The following is an 18819-nucleotide window of genomic DNA, read 5'->3' as shown; positions in this document are numbered from 1 at the left end:
TTCTACTTGCTGCTGCTGGCTCCTGAAACTTGGCATCTTTTTGCCTTTACAAGTGCGTCGATATCAGGTGTCAAATCCTGAGTAGCAGTACATTTAACAATGTCATTCAAGTGTTCATTTGTTAACCTTGAGCGCTGCTTTTTTTTATTATTGTTCATCACAGAGAACACCAGGGGCCTGTTCCAAGAAGCAGGTTTTGTTGGAACTCTGAGTTCGTGAACTCCAAATTCAGTAAAACTCTGAGTTTTCGGTTCCAGAAAGAGAGATAACTTAAACCCGGGAAAGTGGGCGAAACCAAGCCCGTTCCAAGAAGCGGGTTAAGCTGAACTCAGAATCAATCACTATGGTAACTGAGTCTGTGAACGTAACCTGGTCGGTAGCAGGTTTTCTTCAGGAAACTTAGAGTTCTCTGTGGTCTCCGCCCCTTTTTAAAGTGAAGGATGTTCAAATATGAGTTCCTCATTAACATTCAGAGAATATTCACATTAGAGACATCACGTTTCCACCACGCAGAAACCAAAATGACATGTTCGTTCATAGAGGATCATGTAGAGAGGAGGCTGATTAATCCAGAGGAAATGTTATTTACGTCGGTAGAGGATTTGGAGGACACGAGTCGACTGACTGGAGTTTCCCAATTCATTTTTATTTCAGCGATATTATAAATAGTGAGTTTTTCCAGGGACTCGCTATTAAAAAATACAGTTTTCTTTTCCTTATTTTAGACCCTTAACAATATAAAAGTATTGAATGTCAAACATCAAGAAAGCATCTGAACTCATCTACCATCATGTATATGTGTCAAACATCAGCTCGGTTGTCAGCAACGCTGCTTCCCACTGCGGAGTTTGCGAGTTTGATTCCCGGCTTCGGAAATTGTTTTTACGCTTAACAAAAAGAATTCGGCGAATATTTTTTAAGTCTTGAGAATTAAAATTAAATGAATGCTTTTTTAACATATGCCAGGCAGCTACAGTTTCTTTTTAGCGTGCAGTGATATCCGTGTGTGTAGGTGGGGGGGGGGGTTTACCAAAACTGCTCATTCATGCGATTCCGTAGATTACTGGTTAAATTAGTAACAGATCAAAAACCACTCCTTACTCAACGAGTGACAAAATAACCTTCCTGACATTAATTATTCATTATTTGAAATGATTCAAATAACTGCAGATATTTTCTCTCTGTTCTACCGCTGCAGCTGTGTTGCTTTTCTTGCAGAAAATGCGCTCCTATAGTCGCATATGCTTGAAGGAACTTATCAATTTCCGCCGCCGGAAGTACTAAACTCAGATGTTTGTCCCCGTTGCCATGGTGAATCATGCTGTCTTTGCTCCATTGATCAGGGCTTTTAATGGTCGCGACGCTCACACCTGGTTCTGGTTCTGACAACTTCAAGTTGATTGAATCAAAACATTTTCAGCTGTTCTGAAACCGAAAACCCTGAGTTTGAGAATTTTGAGTCCAGTGACTCTAAGTTCAGGTTTGAACTCGAAATTTGTAGAACCTGCTTCTTGGAACGGGCCCCTGTTCACAAAGATAAGTAGTCCCAAACATGGAGAGAACCATTGCAGCCACGGCTGTTAATTTGGGGTAACCTGGCACAAGATACTGATAAAACGTATCCAATCCCACGGACCCAAATTTATCCTTCATAGCGGAATCGCACTGCAAGTCAATAAGCTCGAGCTGAATGTCAGCTGGCACATCAGAAGGCTTCACTGTAAATGGCGAGCGAAAAAAGCCGAATTTGTTCTCAAGTTCACTGAAAACCTGAAACCTCCGCTCAAACTCTCGCAGCAAATCTGTTATGTTGTCTTTATATTTATCCAAATCTGGACGATCCGGTGCCTTCGGACGCCTGGTACTAACTCGTGTCAGTACCGCATGCTGGACGTGAGCTCTTTAACACATTTACTGCCCTCTAGCGGCCGGAGGGAGCATTTGGTTTGTATTTATTTTAAAAAATTCATAACTTTTGATAGAAATGAGCTAGTGACTCGTTTCTTTTTTTGACATACTCAGAAATTTATGACGGGCCGGATTTAATCATCCAATGGGCCGGGTCCGGCCCGCGGGCCGTATGTTTGACATGCCTGCTTTAGATCAATATGAAAAATTTATTTTTAGGACATTTTGGTTGTGGAATTTTGGGTGAAAATGTCCTATTCATAATTAAAACAATCCTGGGAACGTTTGTTTTTTTTAAATACAAAAAATTGTCATAGGGGGACTTCAATGACCCAGAAAAGGCATAATGTTCTTAGGAGCTGATTATTATTATTATTGGTCCTAGAAAAATACTTGTGTTGCTGTTCAGGAACTATTCAAGGCACAGTGCATTATATCACGATCCAAAAATGTTACTTTTTTGTCTATTATGGGGGCTGATAGAAGCAAATACAAACTCAGATGGTTTATGATAGTAAATCAATAGCTGCACAATCATTTCATATCTTCAACTGCAGAAGAGCTTGTGTCGTTCATCTCAGAAATGTTAAATTGGTACCAGCACTGTCGAAATTAAGGCCTTAACACATGAAATTAATTTTAAAAAAATTAGTAAGTCACTACTGGCACGTAATTTTTGAAATACTTGCAGCCAATGCTGCACTTTCCCTTGGTTGCCCCACAGTTCATGGCTGCTTCTGGTCAGATAGCTTTCATTTGCTTTGTTCTTCTCCAGGTGCTTCAGGTTTTTTTCCTCTCAGTTACGCGGACGCTCACTTTTTTTTTTACCCTTTTTTGCTGCATTGGAAATAGAATCTTTTCTTTTTTTTTCAATAGAACTTTAACAAACTGTTCTTGCTTAGATTTTGGACTGGGATGAACAGGAACAAGCTGTATCTTTTAGTCAGTGTTGTGTTGAATTAGCTTCTCTGAGCATTTGGTCATCCCTCCCCTTGTTTCAGCTGACAGCTCGTGCTCGTGTTGTATTTCCTGTCAATCTGCTCATTAAAGTCTGCAGGTATCATCTTTGAAACACATGCTCACAGGACTAATTTTACAATCTTTCTCCCACAAACGCACACAGGATTATTTTAACATTTTTTGCCTAATTTATGTTTTAAAAAAAAGAATACATGAAAATAATCTATATATTTTTAAGAAAATGAAAGTCTACTTTTTTCTTATTTGATATTTGCAACTGTAAACAAAGAGCCTCCAGATGGGTGAAACTAATCAGCAATAACATAAGTCAACAATTCACCTCACTCAGAGGATATTCATTACTGCAGTGACTGAGTGATTTTTAATTTTGTCCTCGGGTCTCACAGTTGTGCTGTTTTTCTGTCCTATCAGGCAGTAAATTGCATTCACTTGGCATCACGTATATGGATCAGTCACTGATTAGATTTGCAGAATGAAAACCCGCAGCTCTCCTGTCCTCAGGGTAAGACTGAAGACCACTCGCTTGGAGCAACAGTAAACAAACCAGCCCGTGTGTGTACAGATGCACACAACAGTCTGTGGAGCATTAACACGTGCTTTAAAAGCTTTATTTTATGATGAGGCGAAAAAAAAAACAAGAGACAAGTTTTTACCTGGTTTTTGGAAACATTGGTCAGAAAGTTTCCAGAAAACTCCAAAGAAAGTCTTGTGTTGGTTTATTTAACAAGTTCTTGTCGCATTTTTCTCATGATGGAGGACATTTATTTAGAAAAAAAAAATAATATATGTATACATATATATAATTCAAATTATGTTTCTGTTTTTTTCTGAATTGAAGTTATTGTGAGTTGGGGGCAGATGGAAAAAAAACTTGAAGCTTCATAGAATCTACACTGGGCAGCCAGAAGCTCCCTGCTCTGCTCCATTCTGATCATCCATTCACTAGCTGCGTTTAAATGGCCCCAAGTAATCGGAACAAACGCCTGATCAGAACAGAAATGCGTCATGTAAACATGCCGTTCGAAATACTCTGGCCCGATCAGACTCTTTCGGACCAAAATTTCTTCATTACGGTAGCAGCAAGAAAGGCTTCATTTCAAAGTAAGAGTAAAGCGTTCCTCCTTGTTTCCACAGAACCATTTCACTTCTTACTTATAGTATCCTTTCATGTACTCTCACCCACAAAGTTTCAGCCTGATCTGATGTAGTATTTTGTAGTACTGCCCTGAGGAAATTGGGTATTGAAGCGAAAAAAAAACTACAAATCTAAAATACTCATAAAATGATAACTCCTAGTTTCCACAGAGTCATTTGACTTCTCACTTATAGTATCCCTTCTTGTTATGTCACCCACAAAGTTTCAGCCAGATCTGATGCAGTACTACAAAACACTACATCAGATCAGGCTGAAACTTTGTGGGTAAGAGTACAAGAAAGGATACTGTAAGTGAGAAGTGAAATGGTTCTGTGGAAACCAGGAGGTACACTTTACTCTTACTTTGAAAATAAGTCTTTTTTGCTGCTACCGTAATGATTGTATTACAGTTTTTCTCTGTAGGTTTGGCTCATTTCTTGAAACAAAAATGAAATTTCCCTAATTCAAAGATTGTTTGGCCAAACACACTTGTACTTGTTCACAACAGAATGTCATTTCTCATTGCTTTCGTCAGATTTCATTTGCATTACTACATGTCTCAAATGTGTCAGTTAAATTTGCTAGTATTTTTGTACAAGTTCCCTAGAGTTAGCACAATAAACCAACATTTTGCACATTTTTCAATAGCTTAGATTCTGTTCATTTAAACTGATGAGACAATTCTGAGTCAATCGGCCGTGCCATTCAAAACATGTCGGCAAAACTTCATTCAGGGAGCCATCCCATTCACAATTATATTAGTACATTTTTTAAATCTAGTCAAGAACATTGTGTTATGAACAATACAAAAATACTTGAAACAATTATTAGATTCAAGACAATTGTTGATGCTGAGGCCAAATGAATACTTCACTAATGAATGTTTCACATCTCAAATAGCCAATCGGCCAGTGAGTTCTAACTCCTCACAGGTGCTGCCTATATAATTGTAAATGCTGACAAATATGTATAAATAGGCCAGGGCAAGAACCATTTGTAGAATGAACATAGAGGAGCAACAAAATGAGCAAGGTCAACTTCCTGCTGGAAGAAGGGGGAGTCAACCAGCTGGAGGAGGAAGAGGAGCAGTGAGGATCAGTGGTGGTGGGATAAGAGGAAGAGGTCAAGGAGCATGCAGACACCATGCTGTCCCAGATACAGTAAAATATGGGCCACTACTATAGACCATGTTGTCAACCATCACCTCACAATGGCAGAGGCCGGTCGGCGAGTACAGCCTAATGTGAATCGGTCTCATCCATTGTCCAAACCTTTCGCAGGGAAAACATGTATGTACTCAACAATCCGCTGTGATGTGGATGAAAATCTTTGGCCAAACAGAGAAGAGCGTCTGGATGGCCAGGAGCATCAAGATGATCACCCTGAGAGGGAGGAGACTAACAGTGACCAGTGAACCTTACAAGAAGGCCATTTACAGTCCTGTAGGCTGCTTTGATTTTTTTGGGAGGGGTTAGTTTTTACATTGGACTTGTAGTGAAGTATATGCCCTTTTTTAATTGTAAATAAAAAAGTTCCAATGTTTAATGTGTACGTGTGTGTGATGTTCAACTTTGATAGATACTTTGAAATCTTTTATGCTTGCTACGTGTAGTTACCTCGACTTCTATTGTGACAAAACGTCTAAGCGGTTTGACCTGCAGAGCTCACACACTGACAAAGAGACAATTCTTTTTGAGGGCTCTGACCATCCGTGTGAGTGAAAAACTTCATTTTGACCCAAGAGTAAAGAGTTTTGGAGGAGATATGAGCGTCTGCAGATGACAAATGGTGTTTTGCTGGAAAATCCAGGTTGTTTTGACAAGAGAACTAAATGAATGAGAATGAGCCAAATCATCTGAGAAGGATCCATGTTATTACGAGGGCTCTGACTCTTTACTGGGGACAGGAATGAGCTGCTGAAGCGTGTGTGAAGAGTTTTGGTGAAGAAACTTGGTTTTACTAGAGATCTGAACTGTTTTGGAAAAGTGCAAGTGTGTTTAGCCAAATGATCTTTTATTTTAATAAATTTAATTTCTGTTTCAAGAAATGAGCCAAAGCAACTGGGAAAAACTGTAAAGTCGCATGCCGTATTTGAGAGAGGGCTCACTTGACAGCAGTTTAACCAGAGCGTGCTGGCTTGACACCAGTTTACATTGTGAGTTTCGGATCGCAGTCTCCCGGGAGAACTGTGTCTCCGAGCGGCGTCAGGACGGTATGAGCCAGCAGAGGCGGCTTTTGAATGCGAAAATGCTGCTCCGTGCACCGAACAGTCCCGAGATTCCGTGTAAAAATCACATTAATTCATATTTCCAATCACATCCGGACAGAATAAAGACTGATGTTATTCCCACATGTTTACATGCAAGTAATATGCACATTGCCCGCATGGATTTAGAAAATTATGAGCGAACAGGCTATTAAAAATATCATTAATAATAATGAAAGCAAGTTCAGCGTGTCATCTCGCTCTATACATGATCTTTGTTTGTTTACAACGGAACTCATTATTTCTTCTTTTTCGACTATTTCCAGTATTTTAGACAGTTCTGCGCTTGTCAACAGGATTTATTCTGATCAACCGTGTGGTGCATGGAAACAATCGGATGAAGTTTTACAAGGTCCATGTGCACAGTTCTTTTCTAATCTGATCTTTGATCTGATCAAGGACATTTTTCATATGTAAACGCAGCTATTGACAAATCCATGAACGTCTTTGTTTTCCTCGTCTCAGCTGGAATCTGGATTTAAACTAACAACGTTCTAATGAACTCCTCTGCAGAAACTACACTCACTGGGCACTTTTTTAGGTCCACCATGCTAGTACCAAATTGGACCCCCTTTTACCTTCAGAACTGCTTCAATCTTTGGTGGCATAGAAACAACAAGGTTCTGGAAACATTGCTCAGAGAGTTTGGTCCATATTAACATGACAGCATCACACAGTTGCTGCAGATAAGTTGGCTGAACATCCATGATGCTGATCTCCTGTTCCTTCACATCCCAAAGGTTCTATTGGGTTCTGGTGACTGTGGAGGTTATTAGAGTCCAGTGAACTCTATTGTGTTCTAGAAACCAGTCTGAGATAATTCCAGCTTTATGAAATGCAGTCTTATCCTGCTGGAAGTAGCATCAGAAGATGATAATGTGGTCATAAAGGGATGGACATGGTCAGAACAATACTCTGGTAGACTGTGGGGTTGGAACCATGATCAGTTGGTAGTGAGGGACTCAAAATATGTCAAGACAATACCCCTCACACATGATACCACCAACAACAATCTGAACCATTAAAACAAGGCAGGAAGATCCATTCTTTCATGTTGTTGTCAAATTCTGACCATCTGAATGTAGCAGAAATAGAGACTCATCAGACCAGAAAACATTTTTCCATCTTCTATTGTCCAGTTTTGGTGAGTCTGTGTGAATTGTAGCCTCAGTTTACTGTTTTAGTTGACAGCAGTGATACCCGGTGTGTTCTTCTGCCTCCTGGTTGTTGTGTGTTCAGAGATGTTCTTCTGCAGACCTCAGATGTAACCAGTGGATCTTTGAGTTCCTGTTGTCTTTCTATCAGCTGGAACCAGTCTGGACATTCTCGTCTGACCTCTGACATCAACAAGACATTTCTGCCCACAGAACTGCTGCTCTCTGGATATTTTCTCTTTTTCTGACCATTCTCTGTAAACTATAGAGATGGTTGTGGGTAAAAATCCCACTAGATAAACAGTTTCTGAAATCCTCAGACTGTCTGGAACCAACAACCATGGTCCAAGTCACTTCAGTCCTTTTTAGCCTCATTCTGATGCTGTTTGAACAGCAGCAGATCGTCTTGACCATCTCTACATGTCTAAATGCATTCAGTTGCTGCCATCTGATTGGCTGTTTAGAATGTTGCATAAACAAGCAGTTGGACAGATGTGTCTATTAAAGTGACCAGTGAGTGTATGTCTTAGAAAATGTTTTTTAGATTTTGGCTAAAAACGACATCATCATAATTTAAAGACAATTGGGAACACTTTCACTAAAAGATGATTAGAGTATAAGGGTTAATGTAAACGATCATTGATGCAAATCTACACATTTTTCCTTGTTATCCCTCATGAATGATGGCAACAGTTATTTTTGTTTGATGGGGAAACAGTTCCTGCGTTCTTATGACATTCTAAGCTGCAGTTTGTTGAATGCAAACAAAGAAAGCTCGAATCACAGCAGATGAAATGTCTCTGGAATTTAAGGAGGAGATCTTCCCGGCTTTTTCACACCAGTTCCCAAAGCTCATGAGAGAGATGAAACAGGAAGACCCCTTAAATAACTTATCTGTGTAACGGGGAGTGTGCAACCTACAAACAATAGCCCACGGGAAGTCTTTCCTCCAAACTCCTCGACTGTTTCAGACCCAAAATACACTGAGTACGCGCTGAACGAGGTGACAGTTCTCTGCAAATCTCCACAAACACAAACACCCAGAATCTGGACGTGCTGCTGTTCACGTTCTGCTCCGCATACAACTCTGGGGAAGAGATTCTCTCAAAATCCACTGATGGAATCTCCACCAGACATGTAGTGGAATTAAAGTTTACTTTTCTTGTTCCTTACTGTGACCTCATTCCTTTTTTTTTTGTCTTGACCTGGTAATGTCATTAAGCATCTTTACCTGCTGTACTATTTGGTGACTTTTTATGATGGACTTTTAACTTTGGGTCCATCTCTTTCCCAGAACATCGATGTGACCAACTTCAGCAGCAGCTGGAGTGATGGCCTGGGTTTCTGTGCCCTGCTGCACACCTATCTGCCCGCCCACATCCCTTACCAGGAACTCATCAGTCAAGATAAGGTAGAACAGGACAGGAAGACTGAACACACACATTCATTCTGTGAAAAACAACTCCCTGAAAAAAATTAATTCAGAAAACTTTTCCGTGTTAGACTCATACAGACAAAACTGGACCCTGAAAAATGATGCAACAGGTTAGAAATAGGACAATGCCGCTTGTTATCAAATAAGAGCAGAAAATTATGAAAAAATGTTTCTCGTGTTAAACAGTAAGACTACAGTTTATGTAAATGCTTGAGCAGAGAACTGAAAAACTGAACCTGACGGAAGTAAACAGACCCTTGCTTCAAGAAATACAGTCTTTTTTTGTCTTTTACACAAAAAAAATCTTGTTATCTTGTTTATCACCAAGTAATTAAGGACTCCATTCAGCACACTGAATTGGAAATCAATGCACTCTTCAGAAGTCCTCTTCTTCTTTTCCTTTCGGCTTTTCCCTTCAGGGGTCGCCACAGCGAATCAGTTTCCTCCATCTAAGCCTGTCTTCAGCATCCTCCACTCTAACACCAGCCACCTTCATGTCTTCATTCACTGCATCCATAAACCTCCTCTTTGGTCTTCCTCTAGACCTCTTTCCTGCAGCTCTAGACTCAGCATCCTTCTACCAATATATTCACTGTCTCTCCTCTGAACATGTCCAAACCATCTCAGTCTGGCCTCTCTGACTTTATCTCCAAAACCTCTAACATGTGCTGTCCCTCTGATGTATTCATTCCTGATCCTATCCATCCTGGTCACTCCCAAAGAGAACCTCAGCATCTTCATCTCTGCTACCTCCAGCTCTGCTTCCTGTCTTTTCTTCAGTCCCACTGTTTCTAGTCCAAACAACATGGCTGGTCTCACCACAGTCTTGTACACCTTTCCTTTCATTTGTGCTGAAACTCTTCTGTCACACATCACACCTGACACTTTTCTCCACCCATTCCAACCTGCTTGCACTCTCCTCTTCACTTCTTTTCCACACTCTCCATTACTCTGTACTGTTGACCCTAAATACTTAAACTCCTCCACCTTCTTTATCTCTTCTCCCTGTAACCTCACTCTTCCACTCTGGTTCCTCTCATTCACACACATGTACTCTGTCTTACTGCGGCTAACCTTCATTCCTCTCCTTTCCAGGGCAAACCTCCACCTCTCTAACTCCACCTCCACCTGTTCCCTGCTCTCACTACAAATCACAATATCATCTGCAAACATCATAGTCCATGGTGATTCCTGTCTAACCTCATCCGTCAGTCTGTCCATCACCATTGCAAACAGGAAGGGGCTCAGAGCTGATCCCTGATGTAATCCCACCTCCACCTTGAACTCCTCTGTCACCCCTACAGCACACCTCACCACTGTCTTACAGCCCTCATACATGTCCTGCACTGCTCGGACATACTTCTCTGTCACTCCAGACTTCCTCATACAATACCATAGTTCCTCTCTGGGCACTCTGTCATAAGCTTTCTCCAGATCTACAAAGACACAGTGGAGCTCTCTCTGACCTTCTCTGTACTTCTCTATCAACATCCTCAAAGCAAATGTTGCATCTGTAGTGCTCTTTCTTGGCATGAAACCATACTGCTGCTCACAAATGTTCACTTCTGCTCTTAGTCTGGCTTCCACTACTCTTTCCCACACCTTCATTGTATGGCTCATCAGCTTTATTCCTCTGTAGTTACCACAACTCTGCACATCTCCCTTATTCTTAAAAATGGGCACCATCACACTTCTCCTCCATTCCTCAGGCATCTTCTCACCACCTAAGATCCTGTTGAACAACCCGGTCAAAAACTCCACTGCCATCTCTCCTAGACACTTCCATACCTCCACAGGTATATCATCAGGACCAAGAGCCTTTCCACTCTTCATCCTCTTCAAAGCCCCTCTCACTTCACCTTTACTAATCTTTCTTACTTCCTGCTCCACAACCGTCACCTCTTCTACTCTTTGTTCTCTCTCATTCTCTTCATTCATCAACTCTTCAAAGTATTCTTTCCATCTTTCCATTACACCACTGACACCTGTCACCACATTACCATTCCTATCCTTGATCACCCTAACCTGCTGCATGTCCTTCCCATCTCGATCTCTCTGCCTTGCTAGTCTGTACAGGTCAGTCTCTCCCTCCTTACTACCCAACCTAGCGTACAAGTCATCATAAGCTCTTTGTTTGGCCTTTGACACCTCTACTTTCACCTTACGCTGCATCTCCCTGTACTCCTGTCTACTCTCCTCAGTCCTCTCAGTGTCCCACTTCTTCTTAGCTAGTCTCTTACTCCGTATACACTCCTGCACCTCCTCATTCCACCACCAAGTCTCCTTATCAACTCTCTTTCCTGATGACACACCAAGTACACTCCTACCTGTCTCCCTGATCACATTAGCTGTAGTTATCCAGTCATCTGGGAGTACCTCCTGACCACCCAGAGCCTGTTTCAACTGTTTCTTAAAAGTCATGCAACAATCTTCTTTTTTCAGCTTCCACCAGTTTGTCCTCTTCTCTGCCTTTGCCCTCTCTTTCTTCATCTTCTTCACCACCAGAGTCATTCTACACACCACCATCCTGTGCTGTCTGGAAACACTCTCACCAACCACTACTTTACAGTCACTGATCTCCTTCAGATTACACCGTCTACACAAGATGTAGTCTATCTGTGTGCTTCTACCTCCACTCTTATAGGTCACTCTATGTTCCTGTCTCTTCTCAAAGAATGTATTCACTATCGCCATTTCCATCTTTTTTGCAAAATCAACCACCATCTGTCCTTCTACATTCCTCTCCTGGATACCAAACCTGCCCATCACCTCCTCATCACCTCGGTTTCCTGCACCAACATGACCATTGAAATCTGCACCAATGACAACTCTCTCATTTCCAGGGATGCTCATCATCACTTCATCAAGATCCAACCAGAACTTCTCCTTCTCTTCCAGCTCACATCCTACCTGTGGGGCATACCCACTAACAACATTGAACATGACACCCTCCATTTCTATCTTCAGACTCATCACTCTATCTGACACTCTTTTTACCTCCACAACACTCCTAACAAACTCCTCCTTTAGGATAACTCCTACTCCATTTCTCTTCCCATCTCCACCATGATAGAACAACTTGAACCCTGCTCCTAAACTTCTAGCCTTGCTACCTTTCCACCTGGTCTCCTGGACACACAGTATGTCTACCTTTCTCCTCTGCATCATGTCCACTAACTCTCTACCCTTTCCTGTCATAGTTCCAACATTCAAAGTCCCAACTCTCAGTCCAACACTAGTGACTTTCCTCTTCTCTCTCTTCCTACCAACAAGCCTTTCTCCTCTCCTTGTTCCACCAACAGTAGTCTAATTTCCACCGGCACCCTATCGGTGAACAGCACCGATAGCGGTTATCATTAACTCGGACCTCGACCGATCCTGTATGAACATTAGAGTTATGATTTACATTTTCGGTTTGCCAAAGATTTTACGTCGGATGCCCTTCCTGACAAAACTCATTACTTATCCAGACTAGGGACTGTCACAATCAGACCCTGGCTTGATTTCTTTTGAAATTGTACATTTTGAAAATTATCTGAAAGTTCAATTTCTTAGAGTTCACATACTTTTGTCCCATTTTGAGTGAAATGATCATTCTTGCAGTAATGACCCTTCTGGGAGCAGGTCACATGTTTCGCATTTGCATCACATCAAAACTGACCCCCCCCCCCCACACACACACCCAAACACTGCGTGCACATTGTCCTCTGAGCCCCAAAAGCAGCAGCCCTCTGCTTTGTTCCAGGCGAGACGCTTCCTGCCGCTTGATGCTGTGTTTGCTTTTGTGAGCCGGCTCCCCGAGCTCTTCCTACGAACCCGCCTTCCTCCTCTCCTTCTTCCACCAACAGTAGTCCAATTTCCACCGGCACCCTGTCGGTGAACAGCACCGATGGCGGTCGTTGTTAACCCGGGCCTCGACCGATCTGGTATGGATTTCGTATGTCTGATCTGCATATTTGATTTGGCAAAGATTTTACGTCGGATGCCCTTCCTGACACAACCCTCTGTATTTATCCGGGCTTGCGACCGGCACAATGAAACCCTGGCTTGGGCCCCCTCGTGGCTACTCTTCAGAAGTACAATCGTTTAATGGTTTAATGGCGCGCCCAGCTTTCTCCATAATACCCTCAAAAATATTTTTTCCTGGTATGTGAGTACAAATACAACAAATGTATATATTAGATAACACTTTTTAAATCATGTTTAAAATTTTTTTTATTATTATTAATATAAAGACTCACTTTTTTGTTTTAAACTCGGCATAAAATTATTCAAACTTGTAGATTGTCTCTGTTTTGTAACAGGAATGTAAATGCATTTCAAAGCACTGGAAATACAGTTTTTCTGTTTGTCATCTTTGTAAGGAAAATGTTTTCATGGGATGAGCAGCAGACTGAGTTTTTTGGTTTCCCTGATACAGATGTTTGCAGATGTCCATGCCTGCTGAGGAGCTGCTAAAAAGGACAACTTCAGACTTCAGTCTTCTCTTGCTTTCCTCACAGTTCACCTTTCACAGTCTTGTTTAGCAGATTTTTAGTGCAGTTTTGCAGTTTCTTTTCTTTACCGTGCACCTGATTGGCTTTTGACCTTGTCAATCAATCTCCTCTGTCCTTGTCTCCTATAGAGAATGCATTCAGTTATTTAAATCTTCATAAGGTTTAAATCACCTTCAGATTTTTGTCAAATTTTGTTTTCACTATCAAAACTGATCTCCAACAGTCTGACCTGTCTATAATCATTCTTAGAACCTAAAAGATGAAGACCCTCTGTGCCACGTTTACAAAATGTTTCCAAGTTTACCATTTTAGTCATTTTTTTTTCTTAATTTTGAGTTGCTTTTTTCCCAAGAATGCTCTCCCTAACATTAGATTTTTGTCACAAGCAGATTTCATGTGAAGACTGACGTGGTGGTGAAGGTGTGGGTGTTAATGCCTATAATCCTAATGATTTAAGCTAAAAAGATCATGATTTGACTTATTACCTGATAGGTTTATGACATTCTAAAACCAACGTTTTCTTTTTTTTTTTTTAATAACAAAAGTTTTAAACCAAATGAAAATGGAGCTTATTTTAAATCCACACTGCAAACAGACCACAGATTCACAGGGGGACACCGCAAACGCACCGCAAACGCACCGCAGATGCACCACAAACGCACCGCAGATGCACCGCAAACAGATCACAGATGCATCCCAGACAAACCAGTGGAAATTAAGTGTTTTAGTGCAGTTGGCTATGGAAGCCCAAACTGTTCATAATTAAATAAATAAATACAACATTATTTAATCAAGCAACACTCTAATAAAAGTCTTTTCAAAAAATAATTGACCATTTTATTATGAAATACATTTCATAAAAATTTAAATGGACCATTTTATTATGAAATACATTTCATTTTTACTTTAAAACATAATTTTTATGTTAAAAACATTTCATAATAAAAAATATATATCATAATTTTTTTTTTCATGTTGGATATTATTATAATCATGTGGGTTTTTTTTGTAGAAACTTTTATTTCAAAATTACTGTTTTCCAAAGTGTCCTTTTTATTTCACAATGCTGTTTTTCAGAACGACGTATTTATTTCATGATGAGCTTTTTCCGAATATTAACTCCGTCTGTCAATCACTGAAAGTGGGTGGGATCTAAACGTTCATTGGCTGATCCTATGAAATCGACTTGTATGCCTAGACTCCCGCTCTACTGTGTGTCGCACCGTACCCAGACAGTAACGCAGACAATCACCAAGATGACATATTTCGGTGACATCCGTGTAGCTTTGCTAAGCTTAGCGGATCAAATCGAAACAGGCAGTCTGCCAGCAGATGCTATTTTGAGACGTTTGGACGACATTTTTGAAATGATCGATTTGGTACACGCGGCGGAAGAGCACGCTAACATCCACGACTCTATTTACGATGCTGAAGTTGGCTTCCAATTCACAGCTTCCGATTCGCGAGAGCGTTCCACTGTATTTTTCGAACTCAGACCACCTAAAAAACATGTCCTGTTCGAAAACTACTGTACCTAGACAGTTCAAACCAGGATTAAAGAATGCTCTCGCGAATCGGAAGCTGTGAATCGGAAGCAAACTTCAGCGTCGTCTCTCAGTCTTTCTCTCATCCTCTGTCCGCTCCGAACCCCCGCGCATTTAGTGCATACCCGGCCGCGTGCTCGCTTATGTCCAGACCCCCCCCCCTCCACACACACACACACACACCGCCGATTGCCGGATTGAGCTCAGCGCACTCCCACCACGCCGCGTGCGTTCCCACACACATGGCGGTGTGAAGCCAACTTCAGCATCGTAAATAGAGTCGTGGATGTTAGCATGCTCTTCTGCCGCGTGTACCAAACCGTGCGACGGTGCGACACACAGTAGAGCAGGAGTCTAGGCATACAAGTCGATTTCAGAGGATCAGCCAATGAACGTTTAGATCCCACCCACTTTCAGTGATTGACAGACAGAGTTATTATTCTGAAAAAGCTCATCATGAAATAAATACGTCGTTCTGAAAAACAGCATTGTGAAATAAAAAGGACACTTTGGAAAACAGTAATTTTGAAATAAAAGTTTCTACAAAAAAACCCCACATGATTATAATAATATCCAACATGAAAAAAAAATTATTGTGATATATATTTTAATTATGAAATGTTTTTAACATAAAAATTATGTTTCAAAGTAAAAATGAAATGTATTTCATAATAAAATGGTCAATTATTTATTGAAAATACTTTTATTGGAGTGTTGCTTGATTAAATAATGTTGTATTTATTTATTTAATTATGAACAGTTTGGGCTTCCATAGTTGTCTAGCTGATTAATTTTTTTGCAGAATTTAGGGGTTCGGAGTCAGGTTTTCAGTAAACAAGCATAAGGTTTTTAGGGTTTGGTTCTTTTGCTATTGAAATTCTTTCATGTGTGCTGAACATGAGGTCATAATCACTAACAGCTTAATCAAAATGTTGGCTCCTGCAGGCATTACCAGCTCAGGACTTGCACAGGCTTTTATGAGACCAGTTCCTCGGTTTCCTTTGGCTCTGCATCAGCATCACTGTAAAACCTCATCTTTAGTGCACTGTGTGATGATCCCTCTCTGATCAGAGGCTTTTCTGAAAAACAAATTTGCTCTGAACTCAGTGTTCCAGAATGATCCTCCAGATGTAGCTTCTCATAGAGAAGAAGAGCAAATTAGGTTGATGGATGTTCAGGCTCTTGCCATTCTCTTTCACAGCTGTAGCTCCTGAAACACAGGATCATTGGTGGCTGATATGCACCTGCCATCGTCATTGAGAGCCCTCATCTCTGTTTGAAAATGGGAAATGAAACCTTTTTACGGCTGTGAAGCCATTACAGCTGCCTGTATTCTTTGTATTTTTGCTGTATTCAAATGCATTAAACTGACTCGTCAGTGCAGCGCTGGAGAATTCTTAGCCATCAAGATGCTTGTCGTCATCGGATGTTGCTCAGTAATGTAGATGTGTGTGTCGCAGCTCCAGCATCACACCAACAAACTCCTCAGAACAGGCTGAGACATTCTACATGACGCTGGTGTGTGCGGCGGGCCGTGACTGTGTGACATGGAACTGGTGACGGAGACACAGTCCCTCTCTCTGAATAATTCAATAGACGCATGTTGGCTTTAATAACTCTTGCTGAGTGGCTTTTCCTGCGGCCCAAACACTGGGCGCCCTCACAGTCTAATCTGCCCTTCCAATAATCTCTCTGCCCCCTCTCTTCTCACGGATCACAGACTGAAACTCCAGGTAGTACAATGATTCCATGTCTGTGACTACCACATGTGGGAGAGCCTCTCATAAAGCCTGAGGAGGATTTCTTGGTGTGATGTTGTTTGCAGCTGATATGCAGATGGAAGAAAGAGTTCAGAGGCTTCCACATTCACCCAACAGCTCCTATTTGTCTTTTTTTAGGTTCGGAATCTGACCCTGGCTTTCCAGGCTGCTCAGAGTGTTGGCATCAAACCCTCTCTGGTGAGCCGAGCTGCTGCGGACTATACAAACGCACACATGCACACACACACATACACACACACACACAAGCACACAGGAGGCATCCAACCCTCTATGATAGACTTTTATTCTGCACATCTCAAACATGAACTCGATCTTTGATGAAAAGTTTCATAAAATCTTTGACTGCGTCTGGACGAACATTCAGACGGTTTGTTTCTGAAGTGAAGCTCAGTATTTGGGTTAAAGTCACTTCAGCAGGAATCTGGACTTCCTGCATTGAATTTACTGAGCCAAATCTGAAATAAAGTGAATCAAAACTGAGTTTATTAAGAAAGAATCCTGACCTGACCAAAATGTGCATGCTTCAAGCTACAGACAGACCGGGCATGTGACATGCATTTAGTTTATGGCATTCACACTAGACAGCTGAGAGGGGCTTCTTTTTCGGCCTTGGTGCAGCGGTAGAGTGCTCGACTGGTGATCAGAAGATTTGTATTTGTATTTATTTATTTAGTAGGGACGGATATAAAAACATAGACATACAGCAAAGCAGCAGTCCCATGCCCATATCATCATGCTTGTAGCAGGAGCTAATTTGCACTTTGGATTCCTGCCCTGCGCACCCGGTTGTTGGGCAAGACGCCACATCGCTCCTGAGGGTTAAAGGTTCACACCAAACAAGATTTACCTTTCACTGTTAAGTCTGTGACGGGGTCCTGTGGCGGGATTTGAACATCAGGTGCGTCAGTCAGAGAACAACGCTATTGGAGCTTGTCAGTGCTGTTTGGGATGTGTGACTTCTCCACTTTGTTAAAGACGCGTTCATCAATTAATCAAGAACTCGGCTTTGGCCAGTGATGTCCTCAATGATGCAATCAGTGGGTAGAGTCCAAAACCAACATGAATGAGAATCTGATCGTTCTCCTCCTGAACTTTAAATTTTTATTTTCATCGAGTCAACAATAAAAAGATGCACTGTTTTTATTCCTATTTTTCCCTCCTCTGACTAAAGCCGAACAGCAAACTCAGTCATAGAGAGACAGAAACACTGAAGACAGCAGCCGTCATTCAGATTCAGCTCCTGCAGCAGATGGTGAAGCTCATCGTACTGGGAGAGTCTCTGAATGATCTCATCAACCCAGATATGGAGACGGGATCACTGATGCTTTTGTAGAGCTCTTTAACATCAATGCACCAGATCTCTTAACATCATCAGTGTCTTCCATGTACTGTAAATAAGAAACTGTAAATGCTTCCTTGTGGTGATCAGACTAAGAACTCTTGGCAGTAGCTCCTCCCACACACATCTGGAGCATCAAGCATCAAGCGGGCCTCCAAATAGAGGCAGCTGACGTGCATTTGACGCCTGAATTAGGTTTGGTGTTAGCAGCATAAGGCAGCGGAGCCACCTTCAGTATGTAAATGTTTGTGCCTGAATTAATAAGGACTGTGACTGAACAGCTCTCTGGGCTTTCTAAGATGGCTATAGAGCAAATATCCCAGTTCTAAGTTCATGTCACTATTTTCCTCTTTACTGCTTCCTAGCGCATGTCTGCCTCCTACAGTTGGAAGTGTCAGGGATGGTGGTGTAGGACCACTGTTCCCTCTAAGCTGCGCACGTGCGCAATTGCGCACTGCTCCCACGCCCGTTGCGCACAGCAAATCTATTCTGCGCACAACATAAAATTTATTCTAAACTTTTATCATATAAGTAGGGCTGTCAGATTTGTCGCGTTAAAAACGCATTAATCTGACATGTGCTTGACGCCGACAATTTTTTTGACGCATTAATCGCAGATTTTCTCATACGTGCCTTTCCATACCGCGCGCGGGCGTCCCGCCCCTCTCTCACCGGCGGCTCTCACTCGATCGCGGGCGGGTCTACAACCACCGAGCTGCGAGCTAAAACCGGCCGGCGCTAGGACCTGGAGAGCTCCTGCACTCTAACCCGGCTCCGGTT

General features: G+C 41.7%; 1 protein-coding gene across 4 annotated transcripts in view; it reads left to right on the top strand.

Annotated features, from left to right (window-relative positions):
• Window positions 1–18819, top strand: part of specc1 (sperm antigen with calponin homology and coiled-coil domains 1) — a 192076-nt gene that overhangs the window by 162887 nt on the left and 10370 nt on the right. For 2 of the 4 annotated variants that reach the window (XR_004949076.1, XR_004949075.1), the window contains 2 exons: window positions 8739–8855; window positions 16818–16876. Coding sequence is in view for 2 of the 4 variants with exons in the window: in XM_024263319.2 (XP_024119087.2) it covers window positions 8739–8855; window positions 16818–16877 (177 nt within the window). In the remaining 2 variants the exon portion in view is untranslated. Of the gene's footprint in view, window positions 1–8738; window positions 8856–16817; window positions 16878–18819 lie in introns of those variants that run through there. The other 2 variants (XM_024263319.2, XM_036215271.1) reach the window with 2 other exon arrangements.

Source organism: Oryzias melastigma, linkage group LG14 (assembly GCF_002922805.2).
Source record: "Oryzias melastigma strain HK-1 linkage group LG14, ASM292280v2, whole genome shotgun sequence".
NCBI lineage: Eukaryota > Metazoa > Chordata > Actinopteri > Beloniformes > Adrianichthyidae > Oryzias > Oryzias melastigma.
This window is presented reverse-complemented; position numbering and strand designations above follow the sequence as displayed.